Source organism: Hypomesus transpacificus, chromosome 22 (assembly GCF_021917145.1).
Source record: "Hypomesus transpacificus isolate Combined female chromosome 22, fHypTra1, whole genome shotgun sequence".
In the NCBI taxonomy this organism is placed as follows: domain Eukaryota; kingdom Metazoa; phylum Chordata; class Actinopteri; order Osmeriformes; family Osmeridae; genus Hypomesus; species Hypomesus transpacificus.
This window is the reverse complement of record NC_061081.1, coordinates 10,414,948-10,437,067: the sequence shown is the minus strand read 5'-3', so window position 1 is coordinate 10,437,067 and position 22,120 is coordinate 10,414,948. Positions and strand designations below refer to the sequence as shown.

General features: G+C 43.1%; 2 protein-coding genes across 2 annotated transcripts; both read right to left on the bottom strand.

Annotated features, from left to right (window-relative positions):
• Window positions 1-859: 859 nt before the first annotated feature.
• On the bottom strand, window positions 860-10,952 carry LOC124483869 (microsomal triglyceride transfer protein). The gene is made up of 18 exons (XM_047044451.1): window positions 10,724-10,952; window positions 9,548-9,735; window positions 9,159-9,302; window positions 7,806-7,913; window positions 7,576-7,692; window positions 7,258-7,397; window positions 6,970-7,120; window positions 6,681-6,838; window positions 6,217-6,385; window positions 5,796-5,903; window positions 5,426-5,638; window positions 4,982-5,193; window positions 4,698-4,795; window positions 4,335-4,456; window positions 3,985-4,212; window positions 3,592-3,716; window positions 2,094-2,264; window positions 860-1,898 (listed from the first exon to the last, which is right to left on the bottom strand). Exons 1-18 carry the CDS (start codon window positions 10,782-10,784, stop codon window positions 1,760-1,762), a joined length of 2,652 nt encoding a protein of 883 aa, XP_046900407.1. The 5' UTR covers window positions 10,785-10,952; the 3' UTR covers window positions 860-1,759.
• A 5,778-nt stretch (window positions 10,953-16,730) lies between these two features.
• Window positions 16,731-21,589, bottom strand: LOC124483893 (excitatory amino acid transporter 3-like). Its single transcript, XM_047044482.1, has 12 exons — window positions 21,490-21,589; window positions 20,881-21,021; window positions 20,456-20,548; window positions 20,251-20,365; window positions 20,115-20,157; window positions 19,804-19,914; window positions 19,379-19,563; window positions 19,166-19,273; window positions 18,708-18,830; window positions 17,823-18,017; window positions 17,591-17,725; window positions 16,731-17,191 (listed from the first exon to the last, which is right to left on the bottom strand). Exons 1-12 carry the CDS (start codon window positions 21,587-21,589, stop codon window positions 16,945-16,947), a joined length of 1,596 nt encoding a protein of 531 aa, XP_046900438.1. The 3' UTR covers window positions 16,731-16,944.
• Window positions 21,590-22,120: the final 531 nt, after the last annotated feature.

Sequence of the window (22,120 nt, the reverse complement as noted above, 5' to 3'; positions counted from 1 at the left end):
TTCCTCCTATGCCTGGTTCTCGAAAGCAATAGCTTCAATCACCCCCTAAAATGTTCCTTATCACACCACTCTCATCCCACATCCTGCTGACCCCGACAATCATCCCTTCTTTCCCTGTCTAGCAAATGTGAGCCTGTCAGCTCTATCTTCGATTCCCCCCCCCCCCTTTCACATTACCCTAGTGCTCCAGAACAGGCATGCTGTCTAACCCTATGACTAACTATTTGCCTATCTACGCCCCCTTTTTTCTTTGTTGTACTCTTACTTATACAGTCAGACCAAATGGGGGGGAAGGGGAAAATGGGAGGAGTTAAACCTGTACAGGGACACAAACAGAGGACCGACAAGTACAAGAGACATGGGCACCCATGTAGAAAGGAGAAGTAGAACCTACTAGAAACACATTGATTTACCCTGAGAGTCACACTCATTAAAGATCTGCCGTCTGGCAGTGTGCAAGGTTAGCTATCTCCTGCTGTGCTGAAACTTTACCCGGGGCACAAGGCTTAAGTTCAACCTGACAGTTTATCAGAGTGTTGATTTGGTTGCCTTGGCGAGGGCGAGACAGGCAGACACCCGCCCGCTCCCAGCTGCTCTCTGCCATTCCTAAAGAATCTCCATCGAAGCCCAGTTGTTGTGCCCGGATGACAGTGTGGGGAGGGGCTCTTATGTCATAACTGTGACACTAGACGAGGCAAAGAGATTTAGTGAGTCACCTGGGTCAACAAATTGAGGGCTTTACCCAATTCTTAGGTTCACTCTCTCTTACATACAACACTCACACACACACAGATATACACACACACACACACAGCTGTAATCTGAAACACCTTACATATAAGTTTCCATATCTTTATTCATAAATGTTATAAAAACACATGGCTGTTTTACCATAAATGCACATGGTATGTACATTCCAACATCTGCATACACATACAAGCCAAAGAGGTATAGGGGATTAGAGGTTTCCAGTGTACCATTTATTTTGGTCAATTACCTACCTAACACATTAAGGAAACAGGAGTTTGTTGCTGTCGGACAAGTCTTCATACTTACAGGCATGCATATTGTCACTTGGAAATAATTATTCTAACTCACATTTATTAGGGATCATGGAAAGGTCTTCTGTATGCGCCCCAATTATCTCAGTAGGAGAAAAATAGATACCAGTAAATAGGACCACTCACTTTTCTATTGATAGACATTGTTTTGACATTACAGTTTTAAGTATATAAGAACAATTAATTCAACTTCAAAAATACAATTGAATTAATGCTGCATGATTTGGTCCTCCAGTAGTCTCTCAAATACCTTAGCTGCTGCTGAGAGAATCCATTTAAGATACTTTGTTTAGTTGTCTGTGCTTTGGACGTAGCATAAATGACACAAATAAAACAAAAAGAATGCCTTAATCCACAAACAAATGGACAGTGTCGTTTATGGGAAACATAATACCATATTTACATGTACCATTTGGGAGAAAGATATTCAACTAAATCTAGAAGAAAATCGCAAAAGGCTATTAAAAATGGCTTCAAAACTCCTAAGAATGTAAACATTGCATGTGTTGGTTGAAAAAACACACAACTCTGGCAATGCTATTACACTACTTTTGCCTGTGGTGTGATAGGTGTTCCTAAATGTTTTTTTTTTTAACAAATAAATATTTCTCAAGCGAGAAGGTCAAGTAGGACTCAAAGGTCAATATCCTGCCCCCTGAGGTTCTGTCCATTTGAGATTTCCACATTATCTAGCAGTATTACTCAAACACTCTCTTGCACATGTTGGAGTTCTCCTGGTGGAGGGGGAATTCAGAACCTGGCACCAGCTGCTTCTTTGTCTTGTGCGACACAAAACTCTTCCCCGATGGAAGACTCTCATATTTACTGAAGGATTGGCTGTAAAGAAGGAAGACAATCATTCGTTTTTATTATAAAATGTTTCATAAATTATAGCTCAGTCCTATAATAGATTCATTCTGAACTTCTTCCATTCCAATTTTTTTTTGCTTCCATCTACCAGATCTGTTCTTCTGGATAAGATAAATGGACAAAAGCTCGATGGAGCCAAGAACTTGTCGATGCAGGGCTTACCTGAAAGGGAAGGTTGCCTTGTCCATCTGCATGCACACCAGGAAGGGATACTCGGAGAACTGAACGGTTGTGACGAAGTCCAGCGATGCCTCTGTCTCAAAGCTGACTTCCATTCCAGTGCGAACAAAGTCCATGTCCACCGTTACATTCCCAGTGACCACCAGAGCCCCCCTGTAGACCGGAACGGTTTGCACAGGAAATAGTTCAAAAATTCTGACTGTTGGGAAGGCCTGTCATAAATCTCCAAATACTATAGCGATATCCTCAACAGCCACCTCGAAACAATTTTACTTAAGGCCATGGTGGAACCATGGGCTTTCTGGGGCCTTTTCATGATTTTGTTTCACTGAACACGCCTCAACATCTAAATAGCTTGTGTTTGACAGAGATTTGTACATATCTTTCGCGAGACAAACGTTAAGAGTTCCTAAAATAAATTTATTCTATTTCTATTCTTCTGTTGTACTTATTTCTACACATACAACACAACCCTTAAATTTCAGCTAGGTCTCTATTTCTGTATTTTGTAACAGGATGTCCACCAGCCATCTTTGCATGTTTATCTGTAGGGGCATGTCATGCCAGGCTGGTTTGTTCTGTTTCTATAGAAAGCCTGCTGGCCTATTATCAGAAGAGAGAGGTACAACTGCAGTGATCCATACAACTGCCTCTGTCATTCACCCACGCTGGCAGCAACACCATAAAACTAAAACAGCAGCCCAAGTGAAGAAAAATCACTTTAGGCTATAGGATAACTGGATCAGATTCACATTTTCCAACCCACTTTGGCATGTAGGGCAGGCCTTACCCTTAATGTTACCCATTCGAATAAAAATATTGTTTCAATATTCTATGAAGGTTCCTGGTTATGATTATGTCACATACTGTACAGCAGCACTTAAATATTCAAGTATAGTATCTTACAGTAACACTTTTTATAGTGCCTAAATGGGGCCCTCTAGTTTCAGAAGGACTTATTCAGGCAGGCAAGTAACCCTGTTGCAACTTGAGATGGCCAATCTAGATTCATTCAATTCCGAAACCCTTTCATCACCTGGTACTGTGATATACACAATACTGCATGACGGATGTAATCAGCCCCTGTTTTTACCTCGACAACACCGACAGACAGACGGCACACAAGAGGGCTGAATTAAAGGATGTCGTCAATCTACATATACCCAACTGGCTAGACAGACATGAATAGTCCCTGTTTACCGTTCTGGACCTCATCCAGTGCCACCAGGGACATGAGGCAAATAGCAAATTTAGACCATATAAAGTTCCGAGTCTTAACAAATACGATTTCATCACTGTTGCTGTTCCCATTAACATCATTGGCCAAGGGTATCACTAAATAATGTCAACAAAGCCTTTTGCCTATGTCTTGGTTCATATACATCGTATTATCAGTATTTTAGTGAGACACCTTGAAAGTATCTTACACAGTCCTTAGAAGTCCTAAAAACAGTACAGCCATTCTGTCTCCTGGACCTACCTGTTGTTGACGCTGGTCTTGGACTCTCTGTACCAGAGGCTAATCTCCATGCCTCCTGAGATGTCGATGGCCAAACCTCCCTGGAACTCAGCGCTGGCCTTCAGACCGGACTGCAGCTGGATGACCTGCAGAACAGGAAAGGGGGGGAGGGTTTCGAGAGAGTCAACTTCCAATCAGTCAGTCATGTAATGCACAAATTTGACAGAAATGCACAAAAGCATTCAACCATACAACCCAATGAACCCAATCTGCAATGGCGATAATTGTCTGGCCAATGATCATTTAAAAGGGTTTTTAATCTTCTGTAGTTAAACCCTTACGCAACTCAGTACAACTGTCAAGATGTACACAGGTTGATACAGCTTGTTTAAGACAGTGGCGGAGCACGCATACCTCAGAGTGGTCCGACAGCAAGATCAGGCCCTTCACCACGTTTATGGGCTCTCCTGACATGGAGAACATCTTGGACATCAGGTCGCTGTAGCCCTTGAAGAAGGTGACGGGCCGCAGCTGCACATCAAAGAGCAGAGCGGACATCCCGGCAAACGACTCCAGATCCTCCTCCCCCTCGTCAGGCGTAGCCGCGATCAGCGTCTCCAAACCTTGGGCCTCGATGGCCACCTGGAGGAACAACAAGGCAGGAGAACATGTCAGTGTCACTGTAATCTCCCTCGTGCTACTCGTGAGGATTTGCATCGAACCAAAGGAGGGTTCCCGAGGTACGGTGTGCCGGTAGGCCTCACCTGAAGACCGTGGAGGAGCGCGTCGTTAGTGGCACCGTAGATGTTCATGATGCTCCTCCTCATTACTCCTGAGCCAGAATACAGGATGTCCAAGCTATAGGTGGAAGTGACATCAGCAGAACCTGCAAACAGCGAGTGGTTTAATCGCTTGCCGCGACACAGAATGGCAACCACGCCATTCCATATGTCAGTATATTGGCATGCAGCAAATGCATCAACACATTCCGGGGCCTGAAGTTTTTCCTATTATTACCTTGTTTTATTTGTAGTCATTGCACGATTTTACACTCAACTGGACAAACAACATGAATGTTCAGAGACTGATGGTGGTGGGGGGGCTCAGAGAGAGGGAATGTCACTTACGTGCCATGTAACCGGAGTACGCAGAGGAGGACCCAACTTTAGAGAAGCGGTCATAGTTGTGGGAAATCATGTCCTTCATAACTTGCTGAACTATTTTGCTGGAAAACAAAAGAAATGGAGATCAATGACCTATACTTTGGAGATTCCCTGGTATCTATTTCATTTTGTCTAGCTTGATATTCATCAGTTAGCATTACCCTTTCTGTCCATACATGATTTACACACAGCTTACTGTTAAGCCAACTCTCTCATGTCCCGTTCATGTAATCCTATCCAAAACCCACCTGGCAGGCATGTCAAAGTGCAGGATGTCCTGCACCTTGGACAACATGTACTTGTTCATCTCATGCGGCAGGTTTCCGATGGACAGAAGCATGTTTTTGACCTCCATGTAGGAAGGGTTGCTGCTCAGGATGACATCAGCGGCAGCCACCCTCACATTCTTCTCATACACCCGTCGGTTCTGGTGGTACACTCTGTTCACCGTCCTTTTGACCTGCATGGACATGTTGGAGATTTTTTATTCATTTCACTCCTCAAATCATATGTGAATAGGTAGGGATCCATTATTAGATGAATCTGTACATTTATGAAGAACCTTTCAAATCACAGATAAAAAATTATTATAAATGTTTAGCAGTTAATGAAATGTGCACTGCATTAACATTCTGCAATGGGAATTTCAATATTCATCTGACTGAACTCCTCAAACCCTGCCTGACCCTTACCTCGTCGGTGATGAGGGCGACATCGTATCGCTGGAGGGTGGTTAGGGCGATGGTGCTATAGGCCCCCACCTCTGACTCTGTGTATCTAGTGAAGAGTGGGATGGCCTCGGGCAACAGAGAGTTCTTCAGGGCCAGTAGGTACATCTGGACCTCAGACTCCTTGTCTGTACTGTCGGGCCCCTCCAGAATCATCTTCTTCACCTCCACCACAGTCTGGGAGGACATAGGAGGAGAACCCATTATATGGATTCATGTATGGGCATGACATTTAAATAACTTAATTGAGTGCTATTTATAAATCACTTGTCAATGAACAGATTTGTGTTCAGGCAACCCATGTCAGAAGAGGAAACATTTTCAGGGAGCTCACCGGTAAATCACATTGTCCTTTCTGGCAAAGCTTGAACACCAGGGCCCCCATGATGATCACCATTGACTCTCTGATGTCATTACTGCCAATCTTTTTCTTGGAAATGTCCTGGGGAAAAAACAAACCTTGCCATTTAGAATAATACCCACACATTAATAAAAAAAACTTAGGAAAGACAGGCCTAACGATGAAGGCTCTTGCTAAAACTGTTCTACCAAAACAACCATAAGAACAATGACGTGTAAAAGCAGAGATGTATCCCCTTTTTAAGTAAAGATAGACACCATGTTCATGGTTTGGGTTAGCTACAATGGTCTGATCAGCACTCTAGCTTGTCAAAAAGGCAATGGGGGAAAGCCTGGCAACAGCTTTGTGTGCCGCTAAACGCTAAGAAACCCAACCGTAGGAGGAAGTGACTCACCACAAGGGCTTGGAGCATCCTCTCATTGGGGTGCGAGGCAAAGCCACAGGCGTACAGGAACCTCTCCTGCAGGACCAGGCCCTTGGGGTCTGTGAAGTTGAGGAAGGTCAGCATGGCGTCCAGCGAGGCGGGAGTCTGGGAGGAGGTGACGGCGTCCACCACCTGAGGCCTGCAGACATGAGGGGGGGAAGGGAGAGAAAAAAAGGGTGGGGGGATTCAAGAATTAGGAAAGAGGAAAAGGATGACTGAGAGATGACTGCTTTGTTTGGATTCTTCTCAGTGATGTATTCACTAATTGCAAATGTACATTTCAAAGCAATCCCATGCTGTGTAAGCATTCGGCCATTCAGTGACTGTTTATGGCTTCAGCCAACTGCGAAAAAGGGACAGTGCCAAGAGGATACTTTGAGAGAGTGCAACGAGAGGGTGAGGTCAGTGAGCTTGCGGAAAGAGGTTCTGCTTACAGCAATGACTTGCTGGCGTTCTGCAGCACTTGGAGGATCTCATCCTTGGAGGCTTTCCTGATGCTCTGGATCAGAGCCAGGAAGCTCCTAGGAGCCGAGGACTTGGACAGGCTGGCCGGCTCCAGCTGTTTCTTATCAGCCTGCCAGTGCTCCCACAGCTAGGAGGAGAGAGGAGGAGAGGAGAGAAGGGGGGTAGGGAAGGACAGGAGAGTTAGCATTACAGGGTACATCGATGGAAATACACATCGTTTCTAAACAGAAACTGTGTGTGCTCTGTGTAACCCCTCACCGATGGACAGCCCTTGCACTGGGCCTTGACCTTGCCCGCCATCACACCCACAGCCACCAGTTTCTCGTCCCGGGACTTGACGACTGCAGTAACATCTTTCCCTGCAACCTCCAGGGGGCCAGCCTCAATTTCGACCAGTGTCAAGGTTTGTCTGAGGAAAACAAATGTGATACTTTTCAGTATGAACTATTCAGTATGTCTAATTCATAACATGGATTTATGAACCTATCAAATTGAGTATTTTCGATTGTCTACGCTGGAGCTCAGTTAGGTTCGACATGCACCCACCTGGACACAACTTTGGCACCTGTGGAGCGCCGAGCATTGGTTACCAGGAAGTGGGTCTCCTCAGATACAGCAGACTTGATGAAGCCGTCCTCCAAGGTGAACACTGTTACTGAGCTTGACTTCCTGCTCACACCCAACACCTGGTAAAGGAACACAGGATGGAAGGAAGAAGAGAGGGGTGAGGGGGAAGAACATAAATTGCTTGTATTTGTGCATTTTAAGAAGAGCTGGAGTCAAATCAGTATCCCATTTCTAAATGACAAACAACATGTCGTCTGTCCAGATGACGACCATTTTGTAACCATTTGGTTGGCTAACCTTGCTGATCGTGGTGAAGCCAGTTTCTGTCGTCTTGCAGGTGTTCAGAATCTTGGTGCGTGTCACCTGACCCTGGGCAGCCTTGTACTCCACTGTGCACCTTCCTGATACATCATTCTGTTCCCATGGCAATTACATGAGTCCATCAGACACATCAAACCGCCCTTGCGGTAGATTTAGCAAAATTAAGACAGTACATTTAATAGATATGTAAGCATCAAATAATTTACCTCAACTGTCTTTCCAGTAGTCAGCTGCAACTGCAGCAGGCTGGCCACACCCCTCTTCAGGTTCTTGACGGTCGCAGGCTCCGCCCTATAGGAATAGAAAGCCTTCACCTGTACAAGGAGCCAATCAGAACAGGTCACGTGAAATGCCTACGCAACAAGGAAAAGACCAACTCAGACAGGACATTTTACCTGATGTCCACGCAATACCTACAATGCCTAAAAATACTAGATTCAAACTCTATTTTATAAAGTGAATGTCCTTCTGCAATCAGGACCATTCTACTTTGAAGTTAAGATGAGATACAAGTAACACTAAATTACAAACTAAGGTAATAAACGTCAAGTAACATCCATTCAGTCAAGACATGCATGTATTGCAAGGTGTCTTGTAAAATACAGGGCGCTCTATTGGTATGACGCTTTGGGAAGAAGCGTCTGCTAAATTAACAAATGTTATGAAATGTAAATCTACATGTCACCTGCTTTGACCTCATGTGTCCAGAGTGTCATTTTATCTACTCATGTTTTCACACAAAGGCGAGCTATTAAACATCAGGGAGTGATTGTGGGAGATGAACTTACACGATGCAAAAGTACACCACAAAAGTGTAAAGGTCACAGACAATAAATGACACTTGGGTAAAAAACTGACATGTCTGTCACCAAACATTCTAGCTGCTGTAGTAAATCCGAATGACCATTTTAATCTAATCTAGTGTTATCTTTGGCATCTAATAAAACTGTTTCTAAACAAGATACAATCACATTCTGGAGGCCCATTACAAAGTGCCCTTCAGGCATTTCTATGTTCCTCTTTCTCCCTTTCCCCTCCTCCCTCTGTACCAGACCTCAAGGAAAACCCTGGCACACTTCCGCCCACGCAACCCTCTGACCTTTGCCCGTATTCACGAGCTTTCCAGTTTATCCCCTGCCAACGTCACCACATACAGGTCAGATACAGGTCCATTTAATACTATGACATCAATAAGGATAGTAATCAATGAAACACTGAAGATCATGATGATACTGCGGTGACTCATTGCAGATCAGTGGTGTGATATGTTCAAAGGCAAAGTTATATATGCTGATAATGCATTTTTAATAGCCTAATGTTTATCATCACATAATATTCAACCTTTCAGTATTATCAGGTCTCACGTAAAATGGTTGATGGGATGCAAAGATTTTGTGTCAATTTTCCAAAGATCACCCTGATTTTTGAATCATTGTTCTTGCTTTATGAATCGTTGAAAACACACATACAGTAACGTGTCTGGAAAAGGATGCAACATTCATAGGTCTCTCTCCAATTCAATTCCTTGTATTCATCTTTGACGGAAACTCAGGACCTACTTTTCCATTTCTCAGGTGCACCAGAAACGGCCTCTGCAGAGAGGCCAGCTTGCTGTCCCCCATGAGCCCCTCTGTCGTGGAGCCCTGGAAGATGTTATCCTTTGCCGAGCGGGGGGCCACATTCTCAACCCGCACATTGGAGATCTGCGCAGGAAAAACGAAATGACCACGTCAAACTGACAGAAACATTGTATAAATGGCAGGTTTTGTCAATACAAAATTAGTGTGGGGGGGACTATCAAATATTTCCAGTAGCCCATGACTAAATCTAGACATGCACTCTTGCTGCGCTGCACACATGGGTTCATTTAATCATCCTATTGATCTCATCTCATCTACGAGGTTGTAATTGAGCTTTATCATCAATGGTGTCATCGATGACAACAAACCTCCAGTTGAATGAGCTGGTCTTCCAAGTCACCGGCCTGCCTCCACACTAGGTTGACATCCACGTTGCTGGAGATCCTGAAGCCAGCACCACCCTTTCGCAAGGCCCTGGATCTGTCTAGTATCACCTCAGTGGAGTAGCTGAATTTGTACAGCCGGTCATTGTTCAATCTGGGTACTGCTCCCGCACCTGAAACAACACACAGGAAGCAGCATGATATTAGAGGAAGACAAGCCGGTTAGATTCCCCAGACATACTCCTACATCCCCTAGGATATATACACACCGGTTAAGTGAGTCGTTTTGTGGTTACTGTTATCCTAGATGAGTATGATTTGTTACAAAACTGTTAAAGTTTGATGTCGATACTATTTTAACGCCATTCTATTCGGTTTGTGTACTTGAGTATTCAAAAAACAGGCAGTGATATTTACTTAGAAGGTATGCTTTAACCAGACACACCATGAGCATCTACATTTTTGTGATGAATTGCTCACGGAGGTGGTTTAAATTGCTGCCAATTATGTATTTCAATGTAATGAACAATGAGCCTTAGCGGTGCTCTTGTAACTTGACCTCATGACCAGGATCAAGATTGCACTGGACGTATGCGGTCTTACACGCTTAACAGGGCATGTTGCAAGACAAGATAAAAACAACTCCTGGACACTAATAGAACGCAAAATTCTATTAGGGATGACATGAGGTTTTAAGACTGACGTGTCACTCTCTGATTGCATCACCTTTCACTTACTGAAGTGTGTGGTCTGAGCTTAGCTAAACAGATTCTCTATACGTTTTCATCATCAGCCAGAGCAAATAGTTGAGGCAATCACTTAGATTTTCCATGTTGAGTGACACGTTACATTTTTATCTAGACACAGGCCTGTAAATGACTGGAGTCACTGAGTAAATAGTGGTCTTCCAATAGGGGAAGGAACCAGCACCACACAGGTTGTTAGAATAAAACCACTTTTCTAAGATACACTTTTCATCATTTGAGAAAGTTTACCTTTCCATAAGTGTAGTCATATTCAGTCATTGTACGTGATTTTCTATTGTGTAGGCCGATGCAAGGCCACTGAAGCTGGCTTCTCATTTGCTCTTAGTTGGTACGACTATGGAATAGTCTAACTCTAATCTACATCTAATGATGATGCGCCGGTAAACCCACTCACCTTCGGTAGATTCAGAGAGAAAGGACGTTACGCACAGCAAGACCACAAGCAGCGTAAACATCTCGTGCTCTTATTGTTACCAGATGTTTAGAAGAAGGTAAACGTTTGTGACTGAACAGTCACCCGGCGGGCAAAAAGAAAGGCTAGGCAAGTTGAAGGTACTCTAATTATGTTCTATCTATCAGGAGGGCAGACTCCAAACTCCACGCTCAAGTACTAAGTACGAGATAACCAGCCAATCATTAACTACGCAAAACAGAGATGTGACCATCACTTCAACTCTGATGTGCGAGGCATAGTGTCGTCAGATGATGCCGTTTTATACGGGCATGTGTGCCTCCAACTACCCGATGATTAATCGACTGATTGATCAAGAGCGCGTAAATGTATATGGCCCTTTCGTTCTTCCTTCTCATTTCTCTTTTAGCATTGACAAACATAGGCTAAAAGCATCACAATAAAAACGTATTGAGACAAATAGTTGCTACTGCTGATGTCAAAAAGTTTTCTTTACATCATCGATTGGACCAAAATGTATGACAAATTCTTGCAGCTCGTTTAAGAAACGTGATGACGTGAATGTAGTTCTGGGACTATTCAATCTGAGATTAAAGAAAATAGAATTGAAACCTTTCACCTAATTTTACATCTCGCTAATAAACAGTGCAACATTGTAACTCACCGTCGGCTGAAGGAAACGGATTGCATACGTCACATTTAAGGGCACTGGAAAGGATTGCCACGGTAGCAATGGTCTGAAATCAGATTGGCATTTCCCTTCCAGTTCAAAGTCACAAGTTCAGCCAGGGTGAACTGAATTTGTGTTTAAACGTCCAACTATGTTCCCATAACCAATCATTCTACTGACAGTTGATCAATCCAACACAAATTCGTGTTCGGTAATACAAATGATCGTATCAAGATCGATCAAATGAGCATTAAACATTTACTGAGACTTAAGTTTGACTGATTATGACCTTTATTGTAGTCTTGATTACATCAACCTATTAATCACTGACAAATCCTAGAGAAAATGTGATTAGTCTCACTCAAACTACAGTATTCAGTGACACTGAGTCAGTGTCAGAATTCAATAAGCTTTTAAATGAGACAAACAAAAACATAGGTTGAACAACAACAACAACTACATCCAGAGGAGAGTTCAGAGGGTGCTTTATTAGAGGGCTCTATCAAGCCAGAACTGAGTGTAGTCAGGCCACGCCCTGGAACCCTTTAGAGGTGGTTTGGGGTGAGAGGGAACTCTTGGTGTAGCGTAGGACAACCTTCTGGTTGAGGTGGCACACGCTGGGGCTGCCCAGCGTTCTGAAGGACCTCCTGGGTGCTCCAGCGCTCCGCCTCTCCCTGGAGGTCCTGGGCTTGGATCCCTCTGACTCAGCATACTGCATTTTACCTGCGTAGAGTCACAGGTTTTTTGGGTGAAAAATGTCAGAATCCCTTTTTGATACTCGTACACTGGTACATTTAACATCAAATGAAAACATAGGTGCAGATGTGTTTGTTTAATTACTGAATGGTTATGTCATATCCTCCTGTCAGCTACAGTAACTTCCTGTGGGTTCAACCCTATTGTTTAGGGACTACCTACTGGAGTCTGACATCATCTTTGAGGACTGATCTCTGTTGAAGAAACAAAACACGTGAGTCAGAAAGAGTCAGTGAGTAGTAAAAATCACACAACACAAACACTATGTAGAAGATAGTGTTAAATAATTTGGAGAGTATCATTGTATCGTGTCTTTGTAGGTATTCCATGGCCGTAATATTTATTTATATTCCAATCTACAGTGTTCATAGCATGCCCCATCCTGATCATGACCCGGAAGAGCGGTTGCCAGATTAGTCTGTGCAGTGCACTAAAGTGTCCAGCAGGTGGCAGTGTTGTCATACCTAGTGGCATCCTCCTCACTGATGGATGCCCGTCTGGAGTCCAGGCACTGGTTCTCTACTTGAATTATGGTCAACTCTTCTATATCAGGGATCTTGCAGGCAGAGACAGGCTCTTTAGCCAGGGATGCACGCAGAAGAAGAAGGACCTGGTCCTTTTCTGTTCAGTAGAATAAAGTTGAGAAACATCACTACATCTCTGTATGTCATTATAGTCAGGGTACGAGGGTGTGTGTGAGAGAAAACAGCACATTCCGATCTAATCTAATCTTAGCTCTTTCCCTCGCTGTGCTACGAGGTGAGACGCAAGGACCCATAAGAGTAGACTAGGCCCACCTCGGTGACCAGCAGTCAGCATCCACAGCTGAATCTCCCATATGGACTCCATCTGGAGGATCTGACTCAGCATGTCTATGACCTGGAAGATGGAAGAAGAAGTCACTGTGCCTTGACGCAAGATGTTTGTACAAGTACAGAGGTCAAGTAAGGATCAGGGTCAATCCCATAACAGTGAATGAATACAAAACCAGCCATTCTTTCACCCGAACTTCTCCTACATCAATTGGTTTGTACTGTACGTCACACAAGAAGATAACATAATTAACAACTAGTTCCGACCATCAGTTGCATTTTCAGGGTTCTCTCCCTGTCTCTAAATCCAGCCAGACCTGCCCCAGAGCTGGGCCGGGGGGAGGAGGGCACGATGGAGCCTGGGGGGGACGGTCAAAGTTTTTAGGTCAAAGTTGCCTATGAGCTAAGGGTGGGGACTCAAACCTTATGTGCAAACATTTAAAACGACAACAGTCTTAACTCCTACTCACCTTTACCAGTGGGTCCAAGGAGGCCAATCTTCTCCGTGAGTTCCTGTAACTCCGCACACCACGCTTCTGTCACTTCAGACAGACGAGAGAATCACAGTCAAACATGAACGTTCTGTTTTCAGGCTGACATGCATGCGCAAGTTTTAGATACAATACCTTTGTGTGTTTTTCTATCGCAACAAGTAACAAGATCAAATTAAATGCACTGTAAATATGCTAACCCTAACACAGCGGTTTGAAAATTGTATACCCATTGCTTGAATTATGACGTATACTTTGTGGAGAGGTCAGTGGGGGTGGATGGATACAATGAACGATATAAACAAACCTCCACAGTCAGATCTGGTTACATGTGTTGCAATACACAACGGGGTAAAATAGCTCTTCTGAAGGTTCTAGGGTTCACTCTCACTATGTGTCCCTTACCGTTCCTTCACGTCTGTATTGTCTTAGAACTGTTCAGGCCTTAAAACATGAGATGTTTAGCTACACTGAACTTGAGTAAAATACTGACATTACTCATGTGCTACAAATGCAGCCTACCATGTCAGTTACTTGCAGATATGTCAACAGGATGTTATGAATGTGATATGAGAGTATTTAATCTTAATGAAACAATATGCAGCACGTAGGCTACATACTGAGGGGGAAAAAAATGTTCAGTAGCAGCTGGATTTGAACCAACGTAAACTGTAAGACCAGCACTTCCTCACAAATAGCCTATCTGAGAATCAATATGGACTGGCACTGTGATGGTCAATAAATAACATTGATCCATCCCCTGTAAAAAAAAAGAAGAAAAAAAGGACAGTATTGACCTAGAGTATCTGTACTCACATAACCTCAGGGAGGGCGAATCAGTCATTTTGAGTGGAAAGAACTGCAAGCCATTTATAACGTCAGTGGGCAGGCAGGTAGTGTTGGTTCCGATGGCTGAGATGGGGATCTTGCACTGCAGCACCAGAGACTTCTCGGGAGTCATGACCCTGCCCAAGCAGTATTGGGGGGGCATCTGGCCGAAGATGACATCATTCACTGCACAGATGGTTCTCTCATCTATACCTGGGGATTGGGGAGGCGAGGGGGGGATTTGGAGATAAAAATGGTCTTCAGTTAATGTGGACATTAAGTAAGATTCCACTGGTGCATACATAATTTCTTGGCAGTGTGTGTGTGTGCTAATATATACAGCATGCTTGCTTGTATTTCAAACTTTATCATTTCTATCCAGCACTCACCTTTAATGTGGTGCACCCGTTGTGAGTGAGGGTTGTTCCGACAGAAGAAGGGATTATTACTGGGGGCCCCGAAACGGGCACTACTCCTTACAGGGATTAGTGTTTCTCGGACCTTGTGGTTGAGCGGGCTGCCCTCCGGTACCTTAAGGGAGACGGTGGACAGCTCACAGCTGATGGTGATGGGCGAGGTGTTTGGCCATCGGGGTGCACTTCTTGGTGGGTTTTGGGGGGAGGGATATGGGCAGCATAGTCTGGTGCTTGTCATGTTACTAACAAGGATGTCAGTAACATTTGCATTTGTTGTTGGTGTTACTCTCACTTATTTCTAAATGAATAAAGAATAAGTTTCCCCGAGTTTCAAAAAAAACCTGAGGACAAGAAGGCGTAAAATATTCCAGTACAGTAGACACATCGAGTAACAGACTTCGCCTTTAAGTTATAGACTAATAGTCGATTATTCATCTCTGCGTGACATTTGACGGACTGCTACAAAAAAAAATACACAACGAAACAAAACAGCCTACTGGCTGCGTAATAGCAATCGACCATTTGTCGTCTTAACCATAACTGTCATGGTGATTAATTTTATAAATCAGCCTACCTTTTCGAATTCACAATAATTTCCCGTATATCCGCTGTGTGCTTGGATGATTAGAATTGACACCATGGAAACGTGATGAAATAAACTAATGGATTACTCCGTTGCTATGCCAGGTAAACTAAGCTACTCTCCAACACTTTGAACTTGACTTGAACACTTGAACTTCTTACGTGAGAATCTTTTACAGAGCGCCCTCTCTCTCTCTCTTGCTGTCTCTTTGTCTCTCTCTCACTCTCTCTTTCTCTCTGCGGTGAACGTTAACATTTTGAGTAACAATTAAGTAGCCTACTGGTCCATATCATAGGCTAATATGTTCATCATACTGCTACCAGTCCTTAGGGAACATTGAATGTGGGCAATTTTTGTTTGTCCTGAAACAGACTGGATGCTTATAACTAAAGTAGCCTATTGTTAGGAAAATGTAAGGAATGTTTGACCAACGTGTCGATTTTGTCAGTGAAAAGACACAGTGTAGTTAAGCTAGTTAAGCTTTAATGTATGTTTCAAACATGCATAGCCGATTTAGGCACCGCCTATAGCTGCGACTAACGAAACCTACTTTACCACGGTATTACAGTTAGGTCACACAGTACACTGTCCAACCGCATCGCTCTAATGTCAGTGCAGAGGGCGGATCGAGACTGTAATGGTTTTGTAGCGCTGCACTGCTCAAATCTGATCCCGGTGATTAAAAAACAGAAAAAGGGCTGGAGTTGGAGGTCCTGAGAGTATACATCTTCATAAATAGTGACAGTGCTAACACAGGCATCTTTTATGGCCTAGTGGCAATGTCCTTTTCCAACATAAAATGCAATATCACTCCACACTTTCCCTGAGCTTGTGGAAATGGGATTTCACTTTGTAGCCTCCTGCAATGCTTTACTTGCATTTACTTCAATTGGAAACATCAGAATCATCAAGGTCAGTGTTTCAAATGTGGAAACAAAATACGTGTCTTAAGAGATGATACCGAAGCTTGTTTTAATTTTAATTGGTAAAACACAAAACGGTCATCAAACCCAAGCAATGCTTGATCAAGCAGCACTTGCTGATAATGTAATCTGTAAATTATGTCAGGGACATGCATGGACAATTTGTATTAATCTGTGTTTCAAATCAGATGATGCCGTGATAAGATATTGGGCCTGTGCTGACCACCACATCCGTGTTCCTAGAAGGGGCCGGACCCTTTGTTGAAACTATAAAGGACGTCAACATTTTAAATCGTAAGCATACAGTTGTGAGACAAAACTGTACAGGTTTTTGATTGTTCCTAGAACCTTATACATGCACTTGTCATGCTACACTATTGCATACAAATATATTTATTTTTAAAGCTGATTTCCTTTATCCTTTAAATATTATGTTTACATCACACAGTGTTCACTGTGCAACTACATAGTGGCTTTTAAAGGCACTGTTGAATTCTCACAACTATTGATTAAAAGGAAAGTGCAATGTGGATACAAAACATCTATATCTGCATACAAAATAATAACTGGCTTGATAACAAACATTATAATTAAAACTGACTGCAGCAAACCGCAGAGCTTGGCTCGGGTGTGAGCAGTGCAAGTGCTGCTTCAGTATCGGCTTGACCCCGGAACACATCACCTCCTCTCTGTTCTCCTAAGGCTGTTTTCACCTCCTCTTTGTCTACAGCTGTGAGGTCTGTGTGAAGGATATGACATCGCTCTTCTCCACTACGAACACCCCATTGACGTAGGCATTGTTTTCGTTGTCTTCTTCCAGGATCATGGCTATTTCAGGAGGGAAAGGGTTAAACAGCTCCGTATCCGATGATCCTTGGTCCATCTTTTCCAGTTCCCTCTTTGAGAGTTTCTGGATGATTCCAGCGCCGAACGCATCTCCAAGCACGTTGATCATTGTACGGAAGCGGTCCCTATTGTAAAGATTTATACCAATCAATCACCTTTTTCATACGCTGATACGAGTGATAAAAGTATGATAACGTTATCTCATACACATACATCTAAAAGTTTTCTTTAAAAAATATTTTACAGTAATACCTTGTAAGTTTGGCGTAAGTACATCAAGTCTAATAATGGTTTAAGTCAATGAAAAAGTATCAACATAACATGTAGCTCTTGTTTATAAGTATTCCTATTTGTAAGTAGCCTACAGCAATCCATTTGGTATATCTAAGATAAGATGAGAACTACTTTTATTGTCCTGAAGGATATGTGTCAAGGAAACATCCAGTGCAGTATCTATGCTTAAAAAAAATACTCCCCCTAGCACCTGGTTAGAATCTGATGCTTTCACTCAAAGGAACACTCACAGGAGCCAATCCACAGCAATAATGAGTGTGACATCATCAGCAGGTAGACCCACTGCAGTCAGGACGATAACCATGGTAACCAAGCCGGCGTTGGGGACTCCGGCAGCTCCTATGCTTGCTAGTGTGGCGGTGACACTAGAGAAATATTGAGGAACACTTCACATATAATACAATACAATCAAGATGAGGCCTCATCATGATCAACGTCATCTGGAGAGATGTTTCTTCACACCTGATGGTGACTATCTGACCCACGTCTAAGGGGTAGTTGTTGAGCTGAGCGATGAAGATGGCCGCCACTGCCTCATAAAGAGCTGTGCCGTCCATGTTGATGGTGGCTCCCACGGGCAGAACAAACCGCGTGATCCTCTTGTCCACATGGTTGTTCTCCTCCACACAGCGGAACGTGATAGGCAGAGTGGCAGAGCTAGGGGTTTAGGCAGGTAGGTAGGTAGGTAAGTAGGTTGGTAGGTAGGTAGGTAGGTAGGTAGGTAGGTAGGTAGGTAGGTAGGTAGGTAGGTAGGTAGGTAGGTAGGTAGGTAGGTAGGTAGGTAGGTAGGTAGGCAGGCAGGCAGGCAGGCAGGGTAGATGCATAGATATGGATATACAGTAGATAAGGAAATCATATGTAGGCAGACAGGTGGATAGACAGATCAATAGGTTGGTGCACAGTATTTGTAAGTCCTGAATAATACATCAATCACACTAATAGCAGCTTTTTATGTCCTTATTACCTGTAATTGTTGAAATGTCAGTGAGTTTACTAGGATCATTTATTGCTTAAAGTGGAATGATGGGAAAGAGGGGTGACTCGTAAAATATCTTTTCATTGAGCACTTAATTTGATCAGCTCATTTCAGTCTCCCAAACGCAGTGTGTATTTAGAGAATCACTAAGGCTGTGTACGGGTGTTTTAATCCAATCTCACCATAGGAAATGTTAACTCCGATTAAGGAATAAAAACTATGTATTTGTTTAGTTATGTTCGTAAAAAATAGAAAAGAAAAAGTAATCTTCCTCACAGATACTGTGGGGCAAGAATCAGCCCATAAGGTATATTCCAGTTTGACAAAACAATGATTTTGCCAAGATGGCTGCTGGAGGCCGAGTGTTTCACCTGGATGAGATCATGAGAGCAGTGAGGAGAGCCTGGGTCATCCCCCAGATGAACCTGAAGGGGTTTTTCCTCACAAACGCAAAGTACAGGAGAGGAAGGACAATCGTCCCGTGAATAGCCAACCTAATGAGAAAAAAGTGAATGTTATAATCTTTGAGTTATAAACTGGTTCAGTTTTAACAGTGGTTTCCATCTTAAAATCCTTCCAGAATCAAACTTTACTGGTCAAATGTATGTCCTGGAAAACTGCTTACTGAACAAGTCTGTCAAACTTCAACGGCTTTCATGAGGAAGCCTCTCAGGCACACAATCAACAAGCCAGCGAGGTGTGAACTTAGAGGTCAAGGGTTGGTGAGCTCAATCAAACAAAAGGTTTCTGGTGCTATAAGCACTCATTTTCCCTCTCCACTCACTAACCCTAATATTGGGTATTTTTTGCTGACAGTGGCACTTCTTACCCACTTAAAACTGTCACCATATAAAGTCCCAACTTTCGAAAGATTTCCCAGTCCTCCACTTCAATGATCTTGGCAGCAATGAGAAACAGTATTCCGATTGGCATGTAACTGTAGAATAATACAAGATTAATTATCAATCATTCTTAAAATGTGTAAGAACAGGACATTTTGAAATAAATAGGTTGAAAGTACATCCAATCTCACATCCCTCACCACATCATGATATGGACTATTTTCATTGTGGCTTCGTTTAAGGCGTTGAAGAAATCGATTAAGATTCGCCCCTTCTCTCCCATTTGACCAATGACCAGACCAAACACCAGACAGAAGATGATGATGCCCAAAATGTTGATGCCGTCAGAGTACGAACCAACCACGGTGTAATCCTTTGTTACATTCTAGAAAAAAAGTTTTTGCGTTTAAAGGTTTTTTTGTTGACCAGTGTTGATATTAGTTTAACTTTCAGCATTCGTTTTTATATGAAACGTAAAATATTTATGTCAACTGATACAGTAAAATCTGATTTAAAAACATTTTCCAATGACCTTAATATTAAGACTGGCAGGATTACTGTTAGTTGTTTAAGTAATAGTAGTGGAAAACACACACAATTCTACATATCCCAAACTACCTCTCACCTTAGGATTGATAGATGGCAAAACAGTGGTGAACCGTGTTAATGATGATGTGACATTTAGATATTCTGTGGCGTTCCCTGGGGCCTTGATCTCTTTACGTTGTGTCTTGTACTGCCAAGTGTAAAGGAACAACAAAACACACATGTATGAAAGCAAATATTTATATCTCTCTCGAAAGAGCTGGACCAGGCATGGAGGCATGGAGAAGCAGCCCAATGCAAGTCATTAACAGAGACGATTGAGATAGCTGGAAGATTAAGCAGTTTTTTATGGTCATTTCCCAAAACCCTATAAATGAACTTTGTCCTCACCTGTTGAAAGCAGGCTTGTACCAAGTTCTCTGGAAACATATTCCTATCAGCATAAAACAACATCGAAATGTGTTAAAAACATCATGGTATAAAATGAGACGGTGTCTGATGGGAATGAACAAGGCTGCTTTGTCACCTGATCAGGTCCAACATGGCGTCTGCGGTGGAGACGTCAGGGGTGGACCCCGTGCGGTCGATCTCCTCTGTGCTGTGGGAGACTCCAGGTTGGATGGTTATCACCAGAACGATGCCTGGGAGGGAGTCACACAGAAACAGTTAAGTAGACACTGACAGAAAGACAGACGGCGCAGATCAGTGTTGAGACAGGTATGGTGACTCACCCAGGACGACAGCAATGATGGTGGTGGAAAAGTAGTAGATGACAGCGCGCAGGCCGATCTTCCCCGACACCTCAGAGTCGAGGGCAGCTACCCCTTTATAAGCCCAGACAACCAACACAGCTTCATACATCAGTCCAAGCATGCTGTCTTCCCAGTCACAAACCCTTCCCCAAACACAAAATGAACACTACGAAAGGCTGTGTTGGGTTGAAAGATATTTGGCAACAAATGACTTACTAGTTGTCATCTTCACACCTAACACGTCTTACATCTTACCCAATATTTACAGTATAAATCCTGACACTGTCACGTGAATACGTGCGTGGAGTGAGAGAGAAATGGAGAGGAGAGAGAGAGGAGAGAGGAGAGGCTGAGGGAGAGAGGTTGAGAGGGAGGGAGATGGGGAGAGAGGTGGAGGTGGTCACCTGTGATCATGCTGGATATGATGAGGGGGAGGATGATCAACTTGAGCATCCTCATTAAGATCTCCCCAGGAAAACCAAAGTAGAACTTGTGGAGTTGCGAGAGGTGGGCATACTCCCTGACCACTACTCCCAGTGCAATGCCTTGAGCCACACAGAAACAACAACCAAAAATACTACTTTAAACTGAGAGCTTGTTAAAATGTGTGGGTGAATCATTGATGTTTTATTGAATGATAGACACACCTGTGAGCTGGAGATAATCACGACAATGGTCAACAATGGGATGTTGTGTCATTCCCTATCCACCTATGTGAATTTCCCATAATTCTGTCTACTCCATTAAACAAGTCCCTCAAATTGGGTCCCTAACTACTGCACGTGTTTGTGGCAGGTCCATAAGTTTGAAGCTACTTAGACTTGGCAAAAACACAGTTGTCATGACAATTCTGTAAAGTGTATGACATCATCTTCCTCCTTGCAACACGTCGTAGGCTACTATAAAGACACATTAGCTTGAAAAAATGCATTTGTTTGCTTTTTCGTTCATTTTTCTTTGAATCATTCCATTTGTCATTACCTATAATCATTTACACAGTAAAAACTACTCACCTGACACCACTGACACAACTGTAGCAATGAGCAGCCAATTGTTTTTCAGAAAACCTTTAAAGTCACATCCAGCGTTTCTTCTTTTCCCCATGTTGCTCATCCTACCGAAAAAAATACCGGGTTGTTTGGCTATGGAAAATGTGATGTCTCGGGTAGCTAAGCAGGACTGAGTGAGGACCGATGGCTCTGGTCTCGCCGATGAGCCTGCCAGGTTAGTGTTATCACTAAATGAATCTCTTCGCTCTAACGTCTCACATACCGTTCAGTCCTAACCACATGTGTCCTTTACCCCAGCCCAATTTGGATCTTCAATTGGTTATAAAGTAGCCTAACCGATAACTTGCTGTTAATCTTTAACCTGTATCTTAGCATTCAGTCACGTCATACCAAAAATAAAGGGATACAATATAATTTAGCCTATGCCATGCCATATGAATCTTTTTGCACTCTAGCTGTACACTAAAAGTAAATCATGGCTCGAGATTAAAACCAGACCAATCACCGGAACAGGAACCTTTTGCAACAGGTAGCCTATATAGTCTACCGTGGAAAAGTGCTGAGAATGTCGCATAACACCACCCATCCATAAGGTGTCTGCTCTTTCACCGTATTAATGTGAGCTTGTAATATT

Coding starts and splice junctions, on each gene's coding strand:
- LOC124483893 (XM_047044482.1), bottom strand. CDS start 21,589: ATGAGCAACATGGGGAAAAGAAGAAACGCTGGATGTGACTTTAAAGGT. Junction 19,915..20,114: donor TACAAGCCTGCTTTCAACAG/GTGAGGACAAAG, acceptor TACACTTGGCAG/TACAAGACACAACGTAAAGA. Junction 17,726..17,822: donor GGTCAGATAGTCACCATCAG/GTGTGAAGAAAC, acceptor ATATTTCTCTAG/TGTCACCGCCACACTAGCAA.
- LOC124483869 (XM_047044451.1), bottom strand. CDS start 10,784: ATGTTTACGCTGCTTGTGGTCTTGCTGTGCGTAACGTCCTTTCTCTCT. Junction 4,457..4,697: donor GTACTCCGGTTACATGGCAC/GTAAGTGACATT, acceptor CGCTGTTTGCAG/GTTCTGCTGATGTCACTTCC. Junction 2,265..3,591: donor AAGACCAGCGTCAACAACAG/GTAGGTCCAGGA, acceptor TCCGGTCTACAG/GGGGGCTCTGGTGGTCACTG.